Source organism: Gallus gallus, chromosome 3 (genome assembly GCF_016699485.2).
Source record: "Gallus gallus isolate bGalGal1 chromosome 3, bGalGal1.mat.broiler.GRCg7b, whole genome shotgun sequence".
Lineage (NCBI taxonomy): Eukaryota > Metazoa > Chordata > Aves > Galliformes > Phasianidae > Gallus > Gallus gallus.
In genome coordinates, this window is record NC_052534.1 from 15,051,281 (window position 1) to 15,066,097 (window position 14,817).

Genomic DNA, 14,817 nt, shown 5'->3' on the forward strand with positions numbered 1-14,817 from the left:
TTTTTGCTTACTGCTTGCTACAAGCAAGAAAAAACATGGAACAGATAGTGAGTTTCTAAGCCACGTAATATAGCATCACAAACACTTCTCAAGGGAGGCAAGCTCCAGCTTTGTTTAAGCAGAGAGAAAGTGATGACTGTTAGCCAAAGATGTGGGGACCTGCTGCTTGGCTCCCTGCTCCAATACTCGTTCTCTGAGTGAATAGACCATGTGGTCTTTTTGTACTTCTCCAGTCGACTATTGTCAGTGAGTTGACCGCGAAATCATGTAAAGAGCTGTACAGTAAGCATCCTGCCCATGGCAGGTGGTTTGGGAAGATAACAGGACTAAGACAGTCTTAGAGAATGCACTTTATAAAAGGTACTACAACCTCTGAAAGACAACAAAGATATTCCTGTTCACAGACCTTTGTTTTCTCTGCCTCAGTTTTGGTAACTTTGTCGATATTTAATACCTACAGGAGAGTAATTTCACAGCCTGCTGCATCCTGACTAGTTTGCTGACAGTTTCCAAAAGCTTTTCTGCCCCTGATTAACTTGACATAAACGTGAACAGTTGCACAATGCAGCATATGGAGCAGCTGCTGATGGACTTTGATGATCACCACGACGGATCTAAAGGACTTACTGCGTTGGAAAGAGCAAACATTTCAGGGCAGCAACCTGACTTCCAAGCTTCCAAACGACAGGTGAATGAGTTGCATTAATAGGTGTTACTTTTGCTCTGTGTCACTCACGTCACACGTTGCTATATCTTAGGGAATGCAATATACAAAGACCAACAGGCACTCAGCTAGCATCATTTGTTTAATAAAGTCTTTTCTGTTTTTAAAAAAGTTTACAAGACAGATGTTCTGCATGATAAACAACTAGCGTCTGATCTTTCCTTTTAATAACTTAATCCATGCAAAAAGACTAGACTGCCTAACTTGGTGTTACACAGCAGTTGAACAATATGCCAAAATATACACAGACCTTCATGCTGACATGGGAACAGGTAGCACATGACATCATAGAGTGGGAATCAAAGTACAAGCTTGCTCGAATGATTTTTAGAATTCAAGTGTAAGTTTAAGGAAAAACCCTGATTTATTTTTGAAATGTAGCTTATGTACCAAGAGTGAATGTTCTGCTACAGTCTGCCTACAGCCATCCTTTATTCGGCAGTCATGTGATAACACATACACAGAAATGTTACAAGTCCTTTTTACTACTGGTACTACACATTAACAACTGAATCTGATAGCATTGCTTTGGTTGTTTCAATACAGAATGATGTAAGTTTCTATTGTCTTAGCTCTGCTTTTCCATTTTCCATTTTTATCCAAAGTCCTCAAAGAGTGGTGCTGAGGTGAATGTCTGTTAGGTCTCTCTTCAAGGATCCAGTGCAGCTTTTGTATGAGAAACTGTGGAAGGCAAACAAGCATAAACATTACTGGAGACTCAGCGGAAAAGTACAGGATTCCTTCAACTTACATCTTGACTTACTATCACTGCACATAAACTTAATGCTATGTTATAACATTTTAGGAATGTTCAGCAATCTGGATTTTCAAATGCTATTGGAAAGATCAGTCTGATTAGAGCACTCTAGAATGCAAATTCCTGCCCTCTAAAACGTTCCTATATCAACATAAAACCCAGAAACTGGGCAAAAGCTTGTATTCCTGTAGCACTGCAGTAAGGCCAACAGTTGCTAAGAAACAGTACATTTTTGCTTAATTTCTTAAGAAAATGTTCTCCTTTCCAAAGTGACTACTCATCTCCAATACTGAAACAGGTATACCAAGAACAAAGCCAAAGAGAGCAGAAGTCATGTGATTTCAGTTATTGTATTTACATGACAATCCAGTCTTATCTGCAATCTAATGAATGAAACCATTTCACACCACGCTAAGCTGTTCTCCATGAGGCCAGAGGAAACAAAAACAATTTTGTGGACTTGAAAGTTTCTTTGATTCTTTTTCCAGGTCAATATAGTGTATTTCCAGAAATCTACTCAATACGCCTTATCCAAATCCATTCAAATTACTGTAATACAAGTAATAATATGGACTTCTACAAAGCAGACATCACTCCTCAGTGTCTTACCACTCGGGAAATTTGAGAAGAGCGGAGGGGAGAGGAAAGATCTGAGTGATGTGTGATATTCAAGAATATAAATTATATGCTGGACTGCACCCTAGGGATAGGAAAATGAGGGAAAGGCTAGATCTAAACTTTGCAGTGCTGTTCCTACTTAAACTACCAAGTGAGGGCTCCATTGTGCACATGAGGGAAATAATACTTTTCTGGGTTCTTGGAAGCTCAAAATCAGCAACACAGCACATTTATTTTATACAAATAAAGATAAAAATAATAAAAAAAAAGAAAAGCTGCAGCTTCCAGTTCTGGCCTATCTCCAATTACCAGAAGTATTTTCCACTTCCATTACTGGAGAGTATTTATTTATTAGGGTATTATTTATTTATTTATTTATTAGGGTATTATTTATTTATTAGGGTATTACACTGTTCCACAGTGACCAGGCTGCTAGATAAAGACAAGAGAAATCATGCATCTCAGCTCTGAAGTATACAAAGCAGGATTCTAACTTAAGTTACTGCTGTACTGTAAGACCAACATTTTGGAATTCCAGTCTCAGCCTGAAAACAGCCATGGCTGTGCCAGACTCAGCATGCACACTTCCAGCCAAACACACAGCTAGGAAGCAGATTGCACCCACATCTCCATTCTGGCATGCCAACTGCAGATCGAAAAAGAGGTTACCCACCAGTAACATTATTGGAATACCACCTTTCACCACTTCTAATGCAGCTCCCAGCAGAATCCAGGTACTACTTAAGTAAAACACCCAGGGTTTGAGACTGCCAAATGGGACGACATGACTTCACAGGAATGAAAAAGCCATACCTGAGGCCTGCTTTGGATGAGCTATGGCTCTCTTTCCGAAGACACATCTCCTTCTGCTCCACTGCTTGCACTGGGGTCATCTTTGCTACGGGGGGCATTTCTTTCTCTACTTGATTCAGAGGGTACCTTGGTTCTGGTCTTCTCTTTTCTTTGTTGTTGCTTTTCAAGTTTTGCCAGCTACTCACAAAGCAAGGACAGTGAGAAAACACTTTCTGGAATGATCTCATTTCAGAAGACAGTATTTCTAAAAAACCGTAAATGAGCATTTGCAGCAAACTTGTATCTCAATTCACAATACGTATGCATGGATCAGTTAAGACAGAAAAGGAAAAACAATAATAAGAAACAAGAAACAACCAACCAACAAGAAACAACCAACTCAACAAGGCCTGGATTTCCAGATATTTGGAGAAGAGAGTGAATTATCATGCACTAACATGATCACCTCCCTCCGTGTATTGACTTCCCTCTGCTTTCCAGAGTTCCTTTCCTGCTCACTATAATCTGTCAACATGGGAAATAAAACACAAGGACCAAAAGGGGGAGCTGAATTCCACCAAGCTCCTGTTCTGTTTGGGTGGCAGTTATGAAGTTGCCACGTTTCTTACAACAGAATGCCTCAAGTTCAGCCACCCAGTACACAAGAATACTTTCATTTTTGCAGAAAAAGAGATATCCAAACCTTAGCATCACACAGGATATAGAATAACCATTTCAAATCAGCTTGGACAAAACCTGCAGCCAACTCTGCCTTGCTACCTCCCTTAGAAATGTTTTCAGTGCTCCTAGGAGAGTCAAACTAAGCTGGTATTACTTTTACATCTCTTTCCCATTTTTCAGAGAAGCAGGTTACAGTAAGTTCTGGGGACACAACAAGCTGAGAGTCACTTAAATCACTATGGACACTTTGTGGAGTTCATCTGTTTGGTTAATTTGCATCATTTTCTGATTTTCTCAAGTGCTTCCATGACAATTCCCCCAAGACAAAGCATACTAGTCATAGAGTCAAGTAAGTTAGGGTATGTGTGCTGACTACGAATTAGACTGGCTTGTAGAAGATGCATAAGATGTAAATCTGAGCTGTGAGTCACTATGAGCTTTGAGGACAGAATGAGGAGCCTTGGGAGGATGTACAGCATCCCCTGTATCTTATCCTACATACACACCATCCTTACACACCTGTACATGTGGACTTCCAAGCTGACATAGAATATCTTTGATTAGTTTTATCAGTAATTATAGGGTACTCCCCAGCACAAAGCCAAACCAGTTAAACCTGCTGCATCAAACCTAGAAACAGCTGTTGCAATGTGTACCCCATTCTTTCCCTGCAGCACCAGGCTCCTAGCAGCGATCCTTCTTCACTAACAGTGGTGCAGAAAATAATGTCTGAGTAGCATGTTGGTCCGTAACTTATCTCTACATTAAATTTCATAGTTTCTGTAAACTACGTGATTACTAAATGACATAGAAATCCACTCTTTTCTAAATAGTATCCTTCTCTTTCTTATTAGTTGAAAGAAAAACCAAAAAGCCTTGCATTATGGGACACAGAATCCACATACATAATATATATTTGTTCATACATATTACAGAGAGGCAGAAAGGGCTCAATATATGATAGCTTTACCAAAAACATGCCAGAATTGATAACATGTATTATCAATTCAAATTGACTGGCCATCTTCCAAGATGGTCTTGAGGGCAAAAAGCACGATACAACTTCTGAAATATATGCAGTTATATATGTACATATTTTCTTAAGCACAAAGTGACGGTACGCTCTGTTGAAATCTCTGTAGTATTCATATTCTGGAGTAAAGAGTATGCAACAGATGGTCTCTAAAGTTACTCCAAGAGACCTCAGAAATTACATAGTTCTGTAACTAGTTTGAGAGCAATGCAGTGCAGAAACACAGATGGCAAACAGAATAGCAGATGCTCAGACATAAATCCAGACCCATGCCCTGCAGCATCCCCAAGGCTCCAGCCATGACTCCTCAATCTCTCCCACAGAGGGCAACAACTTTAACAGCGGAAGAGAAAAACAGGAGCAGTAATAACGTTGAATATTTAGGACAACACCCACGTGGGCATGAGCTGATCAAAGAAAAATGACATAAGTTCATTTATATGAGAGGAGAAGATCATTTGATAAGCTGTATTAATCCTTGTCTTATCGTGAATGGAATTTAATGCCTTCTGTTAAATTATAACAAAGGTAAAATTTGTAAGTGAAGTTTCATCCACCTGAAACTCAAATAATACTGAAATGAATAAAGATTTGTGTGCATCTCCATGTGTGTTCTCCAATCTGTCCATGTAGCACAATCAGTCTATGAAGTAGAGTTCAGAAGCATAGATTAAATGTACATTTCTTTGTACTCACAAAATACAGACTCATCTTTATTATGCAGGCAATAAAAGAATTACACATCTAATTTTTTTCATTTCCTTGCTTATAGAGAGTTGTATAATTTCAGAGGACACTGTAAAAGCACGCTCTGCCAGAAAAGAGCAGCCTGCATACATAAAAAAAAACAGGACAGCTAATTTTTTGGTATTACAATGAAGAAAACTTCAGGTAAACAATTCTGGTTCAATGGAATCAGTGCTTTTCACACAAATACAGAGCATGCTGAAACTCATCTCATCTGTGGAACTGTATTGAGCTACTTGTGTCTACTGAGTTGCTGGAACGCAGTCAGAGAAGAGCAATGAAGCTGGTGAAGGGACTGGAAAACAGGACACATGAGGAGAGGCTGAGGGAAATGGTTCGTCTAAAGAAGAGGAGCCTGAAGGCAGAGCTCATCTCTCCCTACAACTACCTGAAAGGAGGCTGCAGTGAGGATGCTGCTGGTCTCTGTTCTCAAGTGATAAGTGATATGATGTGAGGAAACAGCCTCAAGCTGTACCAGGGGAGGTTTAGAGTGAACATCAGGAAGAATTTCCTCAGAGTAAGACTGGTTAAGTATTGGAATGGGCTGTGCAGAGAGGTAGCGGAGTACCCACCCCAGGAAATGCGTGGATGTGGCACTTATGGACATGGTTTAGTGATGGGATTTCATAGTGTTAGGTGATGGTTGGGCTTGACAATCTCTATTGTCTTTCCCAATCTAAATGATTCTGTGATTCTATGTGCAGTGTAGCCACATCTGCATAAGCAATGAAAAGTTCAAAATTGTAACATAAGATCAGACATCCTCTATCTTGAGCTTTGACATGCAGTTACACTACAGGCAAAAATGTGCACAGGATTAGAATCAGCAGCTCTCACCCTCCTAAGACAGTCTTAACTGCAGACACAGCAGGACTAACACGGAAAACAATTTCATATGTAAACCTGCAAATGTTAACCCTTTTATCTAAAAAACACCAACCAAGATCAGCTGTTCGGAAACTGCTGCCCCCCCGCCAGCAGTCAGTACTGTGCTATTCTTCTTTGGGGATCAGTATCTCCTCTGACCCAACTTCTGAATTTCTGAAGCACAGAAGAAGGCAGAAATGTGTTGGAATATTTCAGGTGTCTGAGATCACATTCCTTGTGACAATACACAAAAATGCAAATCCTCAGACCACAGAAAGTAACTTTTCTTTCCTGCCACTGTACCACGGATATTTTACATTGCTGAGACACTGCTGATAAAAAATAAATAAATTTCAAACTACCCGGACGTTGCTTTGTTCTGAATGAATTACCCAGAACATAGAATAATAGTTTTAATAGAGGTGAACATTCACATTAGATTGACAGCTTTTGAGCTCAAAGTGGAGCTTTATTCTCTTTCCTCCGCATTTTTACACACTACTTCCTGGGCAAATCAACAGCAGCTCAGTTCCTCTGAGAGGGGATGTGAGTGCTTACATTTACAAGCAGCTGTTAATCCACACACAGAGCTGCTGCTGCTGCTAATTATGTACAGCTTGGGCCGATAACACTTTGTTCTAAGCTGTGAGATTGCAGATAGACAGGGAACAGGTGAGTTCCTCCTCAGGGTAAAACATCACGAAAGGACGCAGAATAGAATTTGAAGGTAAAACAAAACCAATTCCAAACCAAGATACCTTGGCAACTAGGCAATTATTTTACTTTTCAGAGGCTGCATGGAAAGCATAAAATCCTCATGCCCAAAGGAAGCTGTGCTGCTTCATAACAGGAATGCTTCCCTCGGACAATGCAATACTCTCACATATCTGTGCCACATAAAGGCAGATGTACACCTCTGAGGTGAAGGCATAACCTGAACATCCGTTTCTGGCAGACGGTCTCTCTGGTTTGCTTACCTGTTTAGGGTCAACAGCAGCAGCTGGGGACTCCAGCTCTATTGTTACAGGACCATCATTCTGGATGTGTACCTGCATGTAGGCGCCAAACTTGCCATCTGAAAAAGGAAGAGACAGAACTATGGAAAGAATAACATGTAACAAAATCTTTCCCAAACGTGCTACTGGAGGAAAGGAAGAGGAAAGACAGAGGAAATAATAGTCAACTAACAAACTGCAAAAAGCCACTAAAAAAAAAAAAAAAAGTCTCCATGCACTTAGCTCTGTGCTCTGATTCAGTGACAATAAATGCACAAGTAAGTACAAAGATGTCCACAAAACATAACTAGTCTACAGATGATCACAGTGCTCACAGTTTAGGATAGCTCTCTCTGGTAGGAGCTAAAATTGTAAAGGATGTAGTAGCTAAGCCTAGGGCTCTAGTCCAGCTAGCCAGGTTGATGGTTTCAAGAACTTACATATGGGCAAAGGACTGAAAAAAGAAAGAAATCTTTTGAAACACGTGACATTAACTACTCTAAAACAGGGAACACTGGTTTGCAGGTTGATCCCAGTCTGACAGAGTAACTCCTGTGTTCCTGTCTGCAACGTAGGCCTTGTCAGAATTTGGTAACATGGGGAGATGTCCCAGACCCAACCATGTCCTGTAAGTCTGGCCGAAGTCTTGTATTTACTTAAAAGTAAAAAGGAAGAAGGCTTGCTTGGGCCATATCCTAACAGATCTACTACTCAACTGCTTTTACAAAGGCTGCATGCCACATGCCACAGAGAGACAAGCTTTGGCAATGCCAAGCACTGTAGCACCACAGAAGAGATTGCTGGCAATAGCCCAGCAGGTGAGGAAAAGGTTCCTGGGCCCTCGGCTCATTATTCATCAAAAAGAGAAGATTAAAAAGCTGCTGTCAAAATACAAAATGTTTGAGAGCATATCAGAAACAGAGCATTTTCCAAATCTCAAGCATAAAGACGTAGACATATAGAGATATATCCATTTTTATGGCCCTCTTTTCGGTGAAAGAAGCAGTCCCATGCTTGCTTTTTACTTTACCTGGACATAAATGTCCAAATCAATCAAATCTTAGCAGAGCAAATCTTATTCCCACTGACTTCTCAGGAAAATTAAAAATTCAAAAAGCACTTGGTCTAACGAATTCAGAGCCTAAGTTTCATGTTGTGGACCAAAAGGGATGCACAGAAGGGGTATGAGAAGTGCATTCCTTACCACCAACAAATGTTGACTGGAGGAATATATCAAGCCATTGGAAGGTTGACACCAGACAAGCATTTGATGTATGCATTTCACAGTGCCTCATTGGAAAGCACTGTATCATAAGGGTGGGTACCTGGGATAATTATCTTTCATCAACAGTCAACATGAAGCTGAATATCCAAAACTTTCTCCACCTCTCCCTCTCAATTTTTCCACTTCAGTTTGTTAATGATCCATTTAAAGAAACCTCCACACACACACTTCCAGATTCTTGTCTTTTGGACAACTGCACCAAAAATTCAAGTTTAAGTGTGCAAATGGCCAGAAATCAAGCAGAAAAGATTAAGGGTGGATAGAGAACAAAAGCAAAGGGAAGCTAGGCGTTTTCTGGTGAAAACTGTTGCATAAATGGCATAGATTTGAGAAAAGACAATCTAAATCAAATGCTGTTTTCAAGTACCACATTACACCTCCCACTATCATCATTATCACTTATCAAAATGTAAAAATAAAGTGCCAGATTGAGACGCACTGTTCATCACACACTGGTGATACCTTCGAGCCTGACTAACCAGCTAAGTCTCAGAAGAAATGTTCTGGGTTATTCTATCACAAAGATATCCAGCCTTGGAGCAAGCCCGGCATCATAGCTTATTCTTATAGTCACAGTCTCTCTGGGTTACATCATCATTTCTCTTAAACAATTGCTGATAACATGAGAACATCTAAATGTCAAAGCGTTCCAGAGGAATGCCAGGAAATGGTGTGGCTAGAGGAAGGCCAGATGGACCACTCACTCTGGATGGATGGATCCCCTCACTTAATGCTGCATAACGACAGCTCCTTTGCAGCACAGACAGAAACTCACAAAACAAAGTATCAATCACAGAAAAGCACATACACACGAAGTCCACTGGTCACAGCAAGGACCTTACCAACCTTTTGCCCTTACCTTTAATAAGCTCTGGTTTGTAGGCTTTTCTTAGCTGCTCTAGGAAGTTGTTATAAAAACTCTCCGCCTGCTCTGTGGGCATTGCCATGTGATAGTCAGGCTTGTTTCCTTTAAGGATGCACTGGAGAGTAAATTGGCTCACACACAACACTTCATACTGTTTATCCATCACACTTTTGGACCAGTGCTTCCCACTTTCATCTTCAAACACTCGCAAGTTTAAGATCTTTCGAACCCTAGGAGAAGAAAAAGATTTCTGAAGTTTCTCAGTTGTCCCATTAAGGACCAAAAGGTGCAGGTAATACCTGCCACAAAGGAAGAGATAAGAGGGATAGCAGACACACATTCATTCTGCAACCACATAACAGATTTCCCTTGTCCCTTCCTTCCTAAATCACAGAGATCTCCTCACGTTAGGCAGAGCCATAACTAAGAAAGCCATTGGTTGTACTTCATCTTTTTATAGAGCACAAGACCAGGACACAACACCTGCACATTACAGAGTGTCATAAAGATGGTGTAGTAAGTAAAAAAGCTTACTCTTCACTCTCTATGTCACAATATTATTTAATGTGCATGGATTTGGAAATTTTAATCCTCCTACTGCACTGGGAATCACACTCAGCACGACTGAAATGAAATGAGATCTTCTTAAATGATATTTGTTTCCAAACACGATTCACATCTCCTCCTCCATCTCCTCCTCGCATGCTTCCCAGACCGACCCACAACACAGATGATGACAGCACTTTTTCATCAGAATGACGAGGAAGGCAGTCAACAGTGCAGAACTACAGGTGGCAGCAAAGCAGGGACTGGGACTTGTCCTTAGGGCTGGTTCCTGGAGGCAGAGGCTGGAAGTGACTGGTTTGAACCAAGAAGACAAGGATCAAGGGACTTCCACAAATGCAGTCTTGCAACCTCATCTATGGTTCAACTCTGATACCATGAGGGCACGCATGTCACTCTCCAATCTTCTGCTTATTCTTTTAGCTTCATATCTTCAGCATCTACCAACAATTAAATAAAACGAGTGCAAAGCAATTCAATTGCAGCCATCAGCCAGATCTTTTATGCTGCACCAGAAGTGAGGCATCTCACATAAAACAAAGCTGCAATTTTACTATGAACCAACTTCAGGCTTTCCTATCACTAATGTACAGTAAAATTATATATACATATATACATATCCTTGCCAATTTTTGCATGCCAAAGACAAACAGAAATGAATTAAGTGGATGGTTAAAAGTTTTGAAAGGCCTGGCGCAAAGGCTTAATTCACCATCACTGCTGTGTTTGAATGACAAAGTCGTCTGTTGTTTCATTTACGGGATTACTGAAGTTTCATTTAATAGCATGTGAAGAGACTGGTTAAGCTGATTTCTTCTAATTTGTTGTTTTCAGATGTCAGCTTCCCACCTTTTCTGCGTCAGTTATCCAAACATCGTGCTGCTGTGAGCATAGTTGTTATTGATCACACCCTTGGAATATTCAGAATATTCATCTTCCACATGACAAAGTAGTAATGAAAAACAACAACAGAGGAAATGTTACACACCGAAGAGGCAAACAGTAAGAGAAGTCATGGGAGAACATCTTAATAAAAGTGCCTTCAGCTTTACTACCATTTTCTACATGTTTCACACCTGAGATCCTTACAGACCTTCAGTTCGCACCCTCACCCTCTACTTTCTCTTCCACATCCATGAGATGTTTCACCCTCATTTACATTCTTGTCTCTTCATTGCTTGAAGGAGCATTCTTCTTTTTGAATAGGTCTATATTTCTATTACCTGTTTCTTCTTTGCTTTCGTACGAATTGAGATCAGCCCCTGAACAATAAAAAGCCTGAAGGAATAGAACAGCTGCCTGGAGAGCTCTCCCCTGCAAGTGTTTGGTGGCTGAATTGCAATACTCTGTGGCCATAGAAGGGATGGCAGAGCCAGAGCTCTGGGCTGCCAAAATTAATTAATCTTTACAGAAAAGTAAATGATGATGAGATTACCCAGTCTTTTGGAAGAACAGAACTTCTCACATGCAAACTAAAAATGAGTCTGAGGTTTCTGATATATCCCAAACGTGTGAGTGGAGGCCAGAGTAAACTCTTACAGAAAAAGGGCAGATATTCAAATAATGGAAATTAGAAATAAAAACAATGTGTTGATTCTTCCTCTTTGAGTCTTTTTGTGATAAAAACCACGTAGACAGGAAATGGAAAACTGCTTTTATCAATAGGGCATAAAAAGCTAACTCTAATTAAATATTAGCACTCCTAGTAAAATCTGAACAGGAACTAACACAGGCAAACCTGCATATTCCAACAGAAAGAGTGCCTCACTTCCTCAGCTACAGAATAGGTATCACTGAATCAAAAATGCACAATTAAAGAAGAGAAGGTAAGAGGAAAAACATGACTTACATGTGCTCCAGCTCTCTTTGCGTATCTTCTAAAGAAATGCCCAGCAGCACACAGAGGCCTCGACCTATTGAACTTATCTGTTCACCACCCACTGGAAAAGGGGGGGAAAAAAAAAGTAAGACAAAATCATAGAATCGCAACCAGATCAGGTGCTCAGAGCCCTGTCCAGCCTGACCTTGAATGTCTCCAAGGACGGGGCATCCACCACCTCTCTGGGCAACCTGTGCCAACGCCTCACCACTCTTACTAGAAAACTTCTTCCTTATACTGAACCTAAATCTCCTCTCTTTTAGTCTGAAACCATTTCCCCTCATCCTATCACAACAGATCCTACTAAGGAGTCTGTTCCCTTCTTTCTTATGGCCCTCCTCGGGATTCTGAAAGGCCACACTCAGGTCTCCCCAGAGCCTTCTCTTCTCCAGGCTGAACAGCCCCAGCTCTCAGCCTGTCCTTGTAGAAGAGGTGTTCCATTCCTTGGGTCATTTCTGTGGCCCTCCTCAGGATGTGCTCCAAAAGGTCCACATCTCTCCTGTACTGAGCACTCCACATCTGGACGGAGTACTCCAGGTGAGGTCTCACCAGCGCAGAGAAGAGGGGTGGAACCACCTCCCTTGCCCTGCTGGCCACGCTTCTTTTGATGCAGCCAAGGATATGGTTGGTTTTCTAGGTTGTGAGGGCACATTGCTGGCTCATATCCAGCTTGCCATTCACCTGTGCCCCCAGGTCCTTTTCAGCAGGGCTGTGCTCCATCCATACACCCCCCACTTGTACTGATAGAGGGAGTTACCATGACCCAGGTACAAGACCTTGCACTTGAATTTGTTGAACCTCATGAGGTTCACCCGGGCCCACTGCTGGAGCCTAGGTCCCTCTGGATGGCATCTCGATCCTCGGGCATGTCAACCACACCACAGTTTGGTGTCATCCACAAACTTGCTGAAGGGGCACTTGAACCCACTGCTGATGTCTGATAATGATATTTCAGAGCACCGGTCCCAGCAGTGTCCCCTGAGGGACACCACTTGTCACTGATCTCCACTCTCCGTTGACCACCACTCTGCATATGATACGAAGATTACTGCCTACAATTGAACCAGCAGTGCCAACCACAGCAGCAGCACAACACTCTCCAATCTTAGGAATACTGAGCTGACTGAATTCAGTGAGCATACCCCATTTCCCTGCCGCACCACCCCCCAGCAGCTGCGAGAGTCACGTCATTTCGGGCCTCCTACACCTTATCTGAAATAAGACTTTGATCGACCCACAGCTCTGACCCTCCCGCTGAGAGCTCCTTAACGGCGGTGAAAACAGAAAGCGAACGGCCGCAGGCGGCACAGAAAGGCGACTCGGGCCGTGCTGGGAGCACACGCCAGCAGCGCTGAGGCAACTGAAAGCCACGCGCGAACGAAAGCGAAGCGGCCGGGCCTCTGAGGGACCGCGCTGAGAGGAGCGCGGAAGGGGGCCCGGCCGCGGGGCGGGGGGAAGGAGGCGGGGGCGGGCGGAGCAACGCTTCAGCAACGCTCCGCCCGCCCCCGCCTCCTCTCCCCCCGCCCCTCCGGCTCCGGTGTCCGTCCCGGTGCCGCGCACTGACCTGTGACACTGGCCTGGGCCACCCGCTGGACGATGGCCTTCATGGCGGCGCGGCGCAGGCCCGGCGCGGGGAGGTGGCGGCACTAGACAACGGCGGCCGCCCCCTGCTGGCCCGCGCCGCTCACAGCGCCCCCTGGCGGATGGGAGGTACCGCCGCAGTGCTGGAGCTGCCCGCCACGCCGGTACGGGAGGCGCCTACGGAGAGCCAGCCCCCATGGGAGGCCACTATGGAAACGGGGCTGCGTAGAGACGGAATGCCCACAGAAAGGTGCGGAGGGGCTCCTTTCCTCTGAAGGTGGGGCCTTTAATTTTTTTTTCCATTATGTTTTCAGCAGTGCCTATAGAAAGCACAACTGGAGGTACCAGCGCACCCATACCATTCTCTTCTAGAGGAATGAGGCGTCCATAGGTAGCCATGGAAACTGGCAGCTTCCTTCTGAAGGGAGGCAGCGCTTGCAGGGACTGGGAGAAGCCCCTGAAGAAAGGAAGTATGTCCACAAGGACTGGGGGAAACCGCATAGAAAGGAAGGTTACAGTCACAGCCACAGCAGGGAGACAGCACCCTACAAGGGGAGGCAGCATGTATTAAGATCCTGTAAAGTGACAGCAGCTCTAAGAGGAGCTACAGAAAGGAGATGTAGCAAACTGAGGGAAAGGGGGTATAAGGACAGGTAGCTACATATCAGGGGACAAAGCTGTACACCCTGCCTGCTTCTTTCTGAAGGATGACAACTCATACACCCCAAAGATTAAACTGCATTCCTTCCCGCTTAATAATTCTTTAATATTTTATTTTGGACCCAATTGGTTGAGAGAGCAGCTCATGCACAGCAGCCCCTGTGCTGGGAAACCTTCACAAAATAGCTGCTAAAGCAGCTGGCCAGCCCCCGGGGCAGCATTCCAGCTCACCACCATCTCACAAGACTCCGTTGAACCTAGTTCACATTTAATAAATTGAGTACATGTGCAAAGAATAGCATCGATGTGAACAGGCAAGAAAGCCTGCGGGTTCTGCAAAGGAATTTCGGACATGGATCTGTCGTTTCAACAAAGCAACAGAACCTCTCCAACCGACAGGGCGCTGCCAGACGACAGGACCTCGTCCCCAGGCTCTCCTCCACAGCACAACGTTCCACGTCCCTGACCGCTCAGTTCTCAGAAGGGGGAGGACTACTGCCGGAGGAAAAGTAGGCTGTCAGATGCCGGAGCAGCCGCGTGAGAGGAGGCAATTCCTTGTGGTACGTCATTACCGTGGTGACCTGTAACCCTATGGGTGTATCTGTAACCACCACCTCTCTGGAGAGCTCTTCGTCCGCCTTTTCACTTTCGTTCTCTAACGAACGGGGAGAGAAAAAACAAAAACAAAACGAAAGAACTTCGCATTAAAATGGGCCATCCTTTCCTCGGCCCAACACAGCAGCCACACACACCATCAGCCTCCCGCCGT

The 14,817-nt window shown here is 43.4% G+C and overlaps 1 protein-coding gene and 1 long non-coding RNA gene across 2 annotated transcripts; one reads left to right on the forward strand and one right to left on the reverse strand.

The window, feature by feature from the left end:
• Nucleotides 1–793: 793 nt before the first annotated feature.
• On the reverse strand, nucleotides 794–13,452 carry DTD1 (D-tyrosyl-tRNA deacylase 1). The gene is made up of 6 exons (NM_001199402.2): nucleotides 13,372–13,452; nucleotides 11,778–11,868; nucleotides 9,359–9,594; nucleotides 7,197–7,294; nucleotides 2,913–3,089; nucleotides 794–1,405 (listed from the first exon to the last, which is right to left on the reverse strand). The coding sequence occupies exons 1-5, from the start codon at nucleotides 13,412–13,414 to the stop codon at nucleotides 2,934–2,936; spliced, it is 624 nt and encodes a 207-aa protein (NP_001186331.1). The 5' UTR covers nucleotides 13,415–13,452; the 3' UTR covers nucleotides 794–1,405; nucleotides 2,913–2,933.
• Nucleotides 13,322–14,737, forward strand: LOC112532092. Its single transcript, XR_003074378.3, has 2 exons — nucleotides 13,322–13,552; nucleotides 13,703–14,737. It is a non-coding gene; the product is annotated as an uncharacterized LOC112532092 (long non-coding RNA).
• Nucleotides 14,738–14,817: the final 80 nt, after the last annotated feature.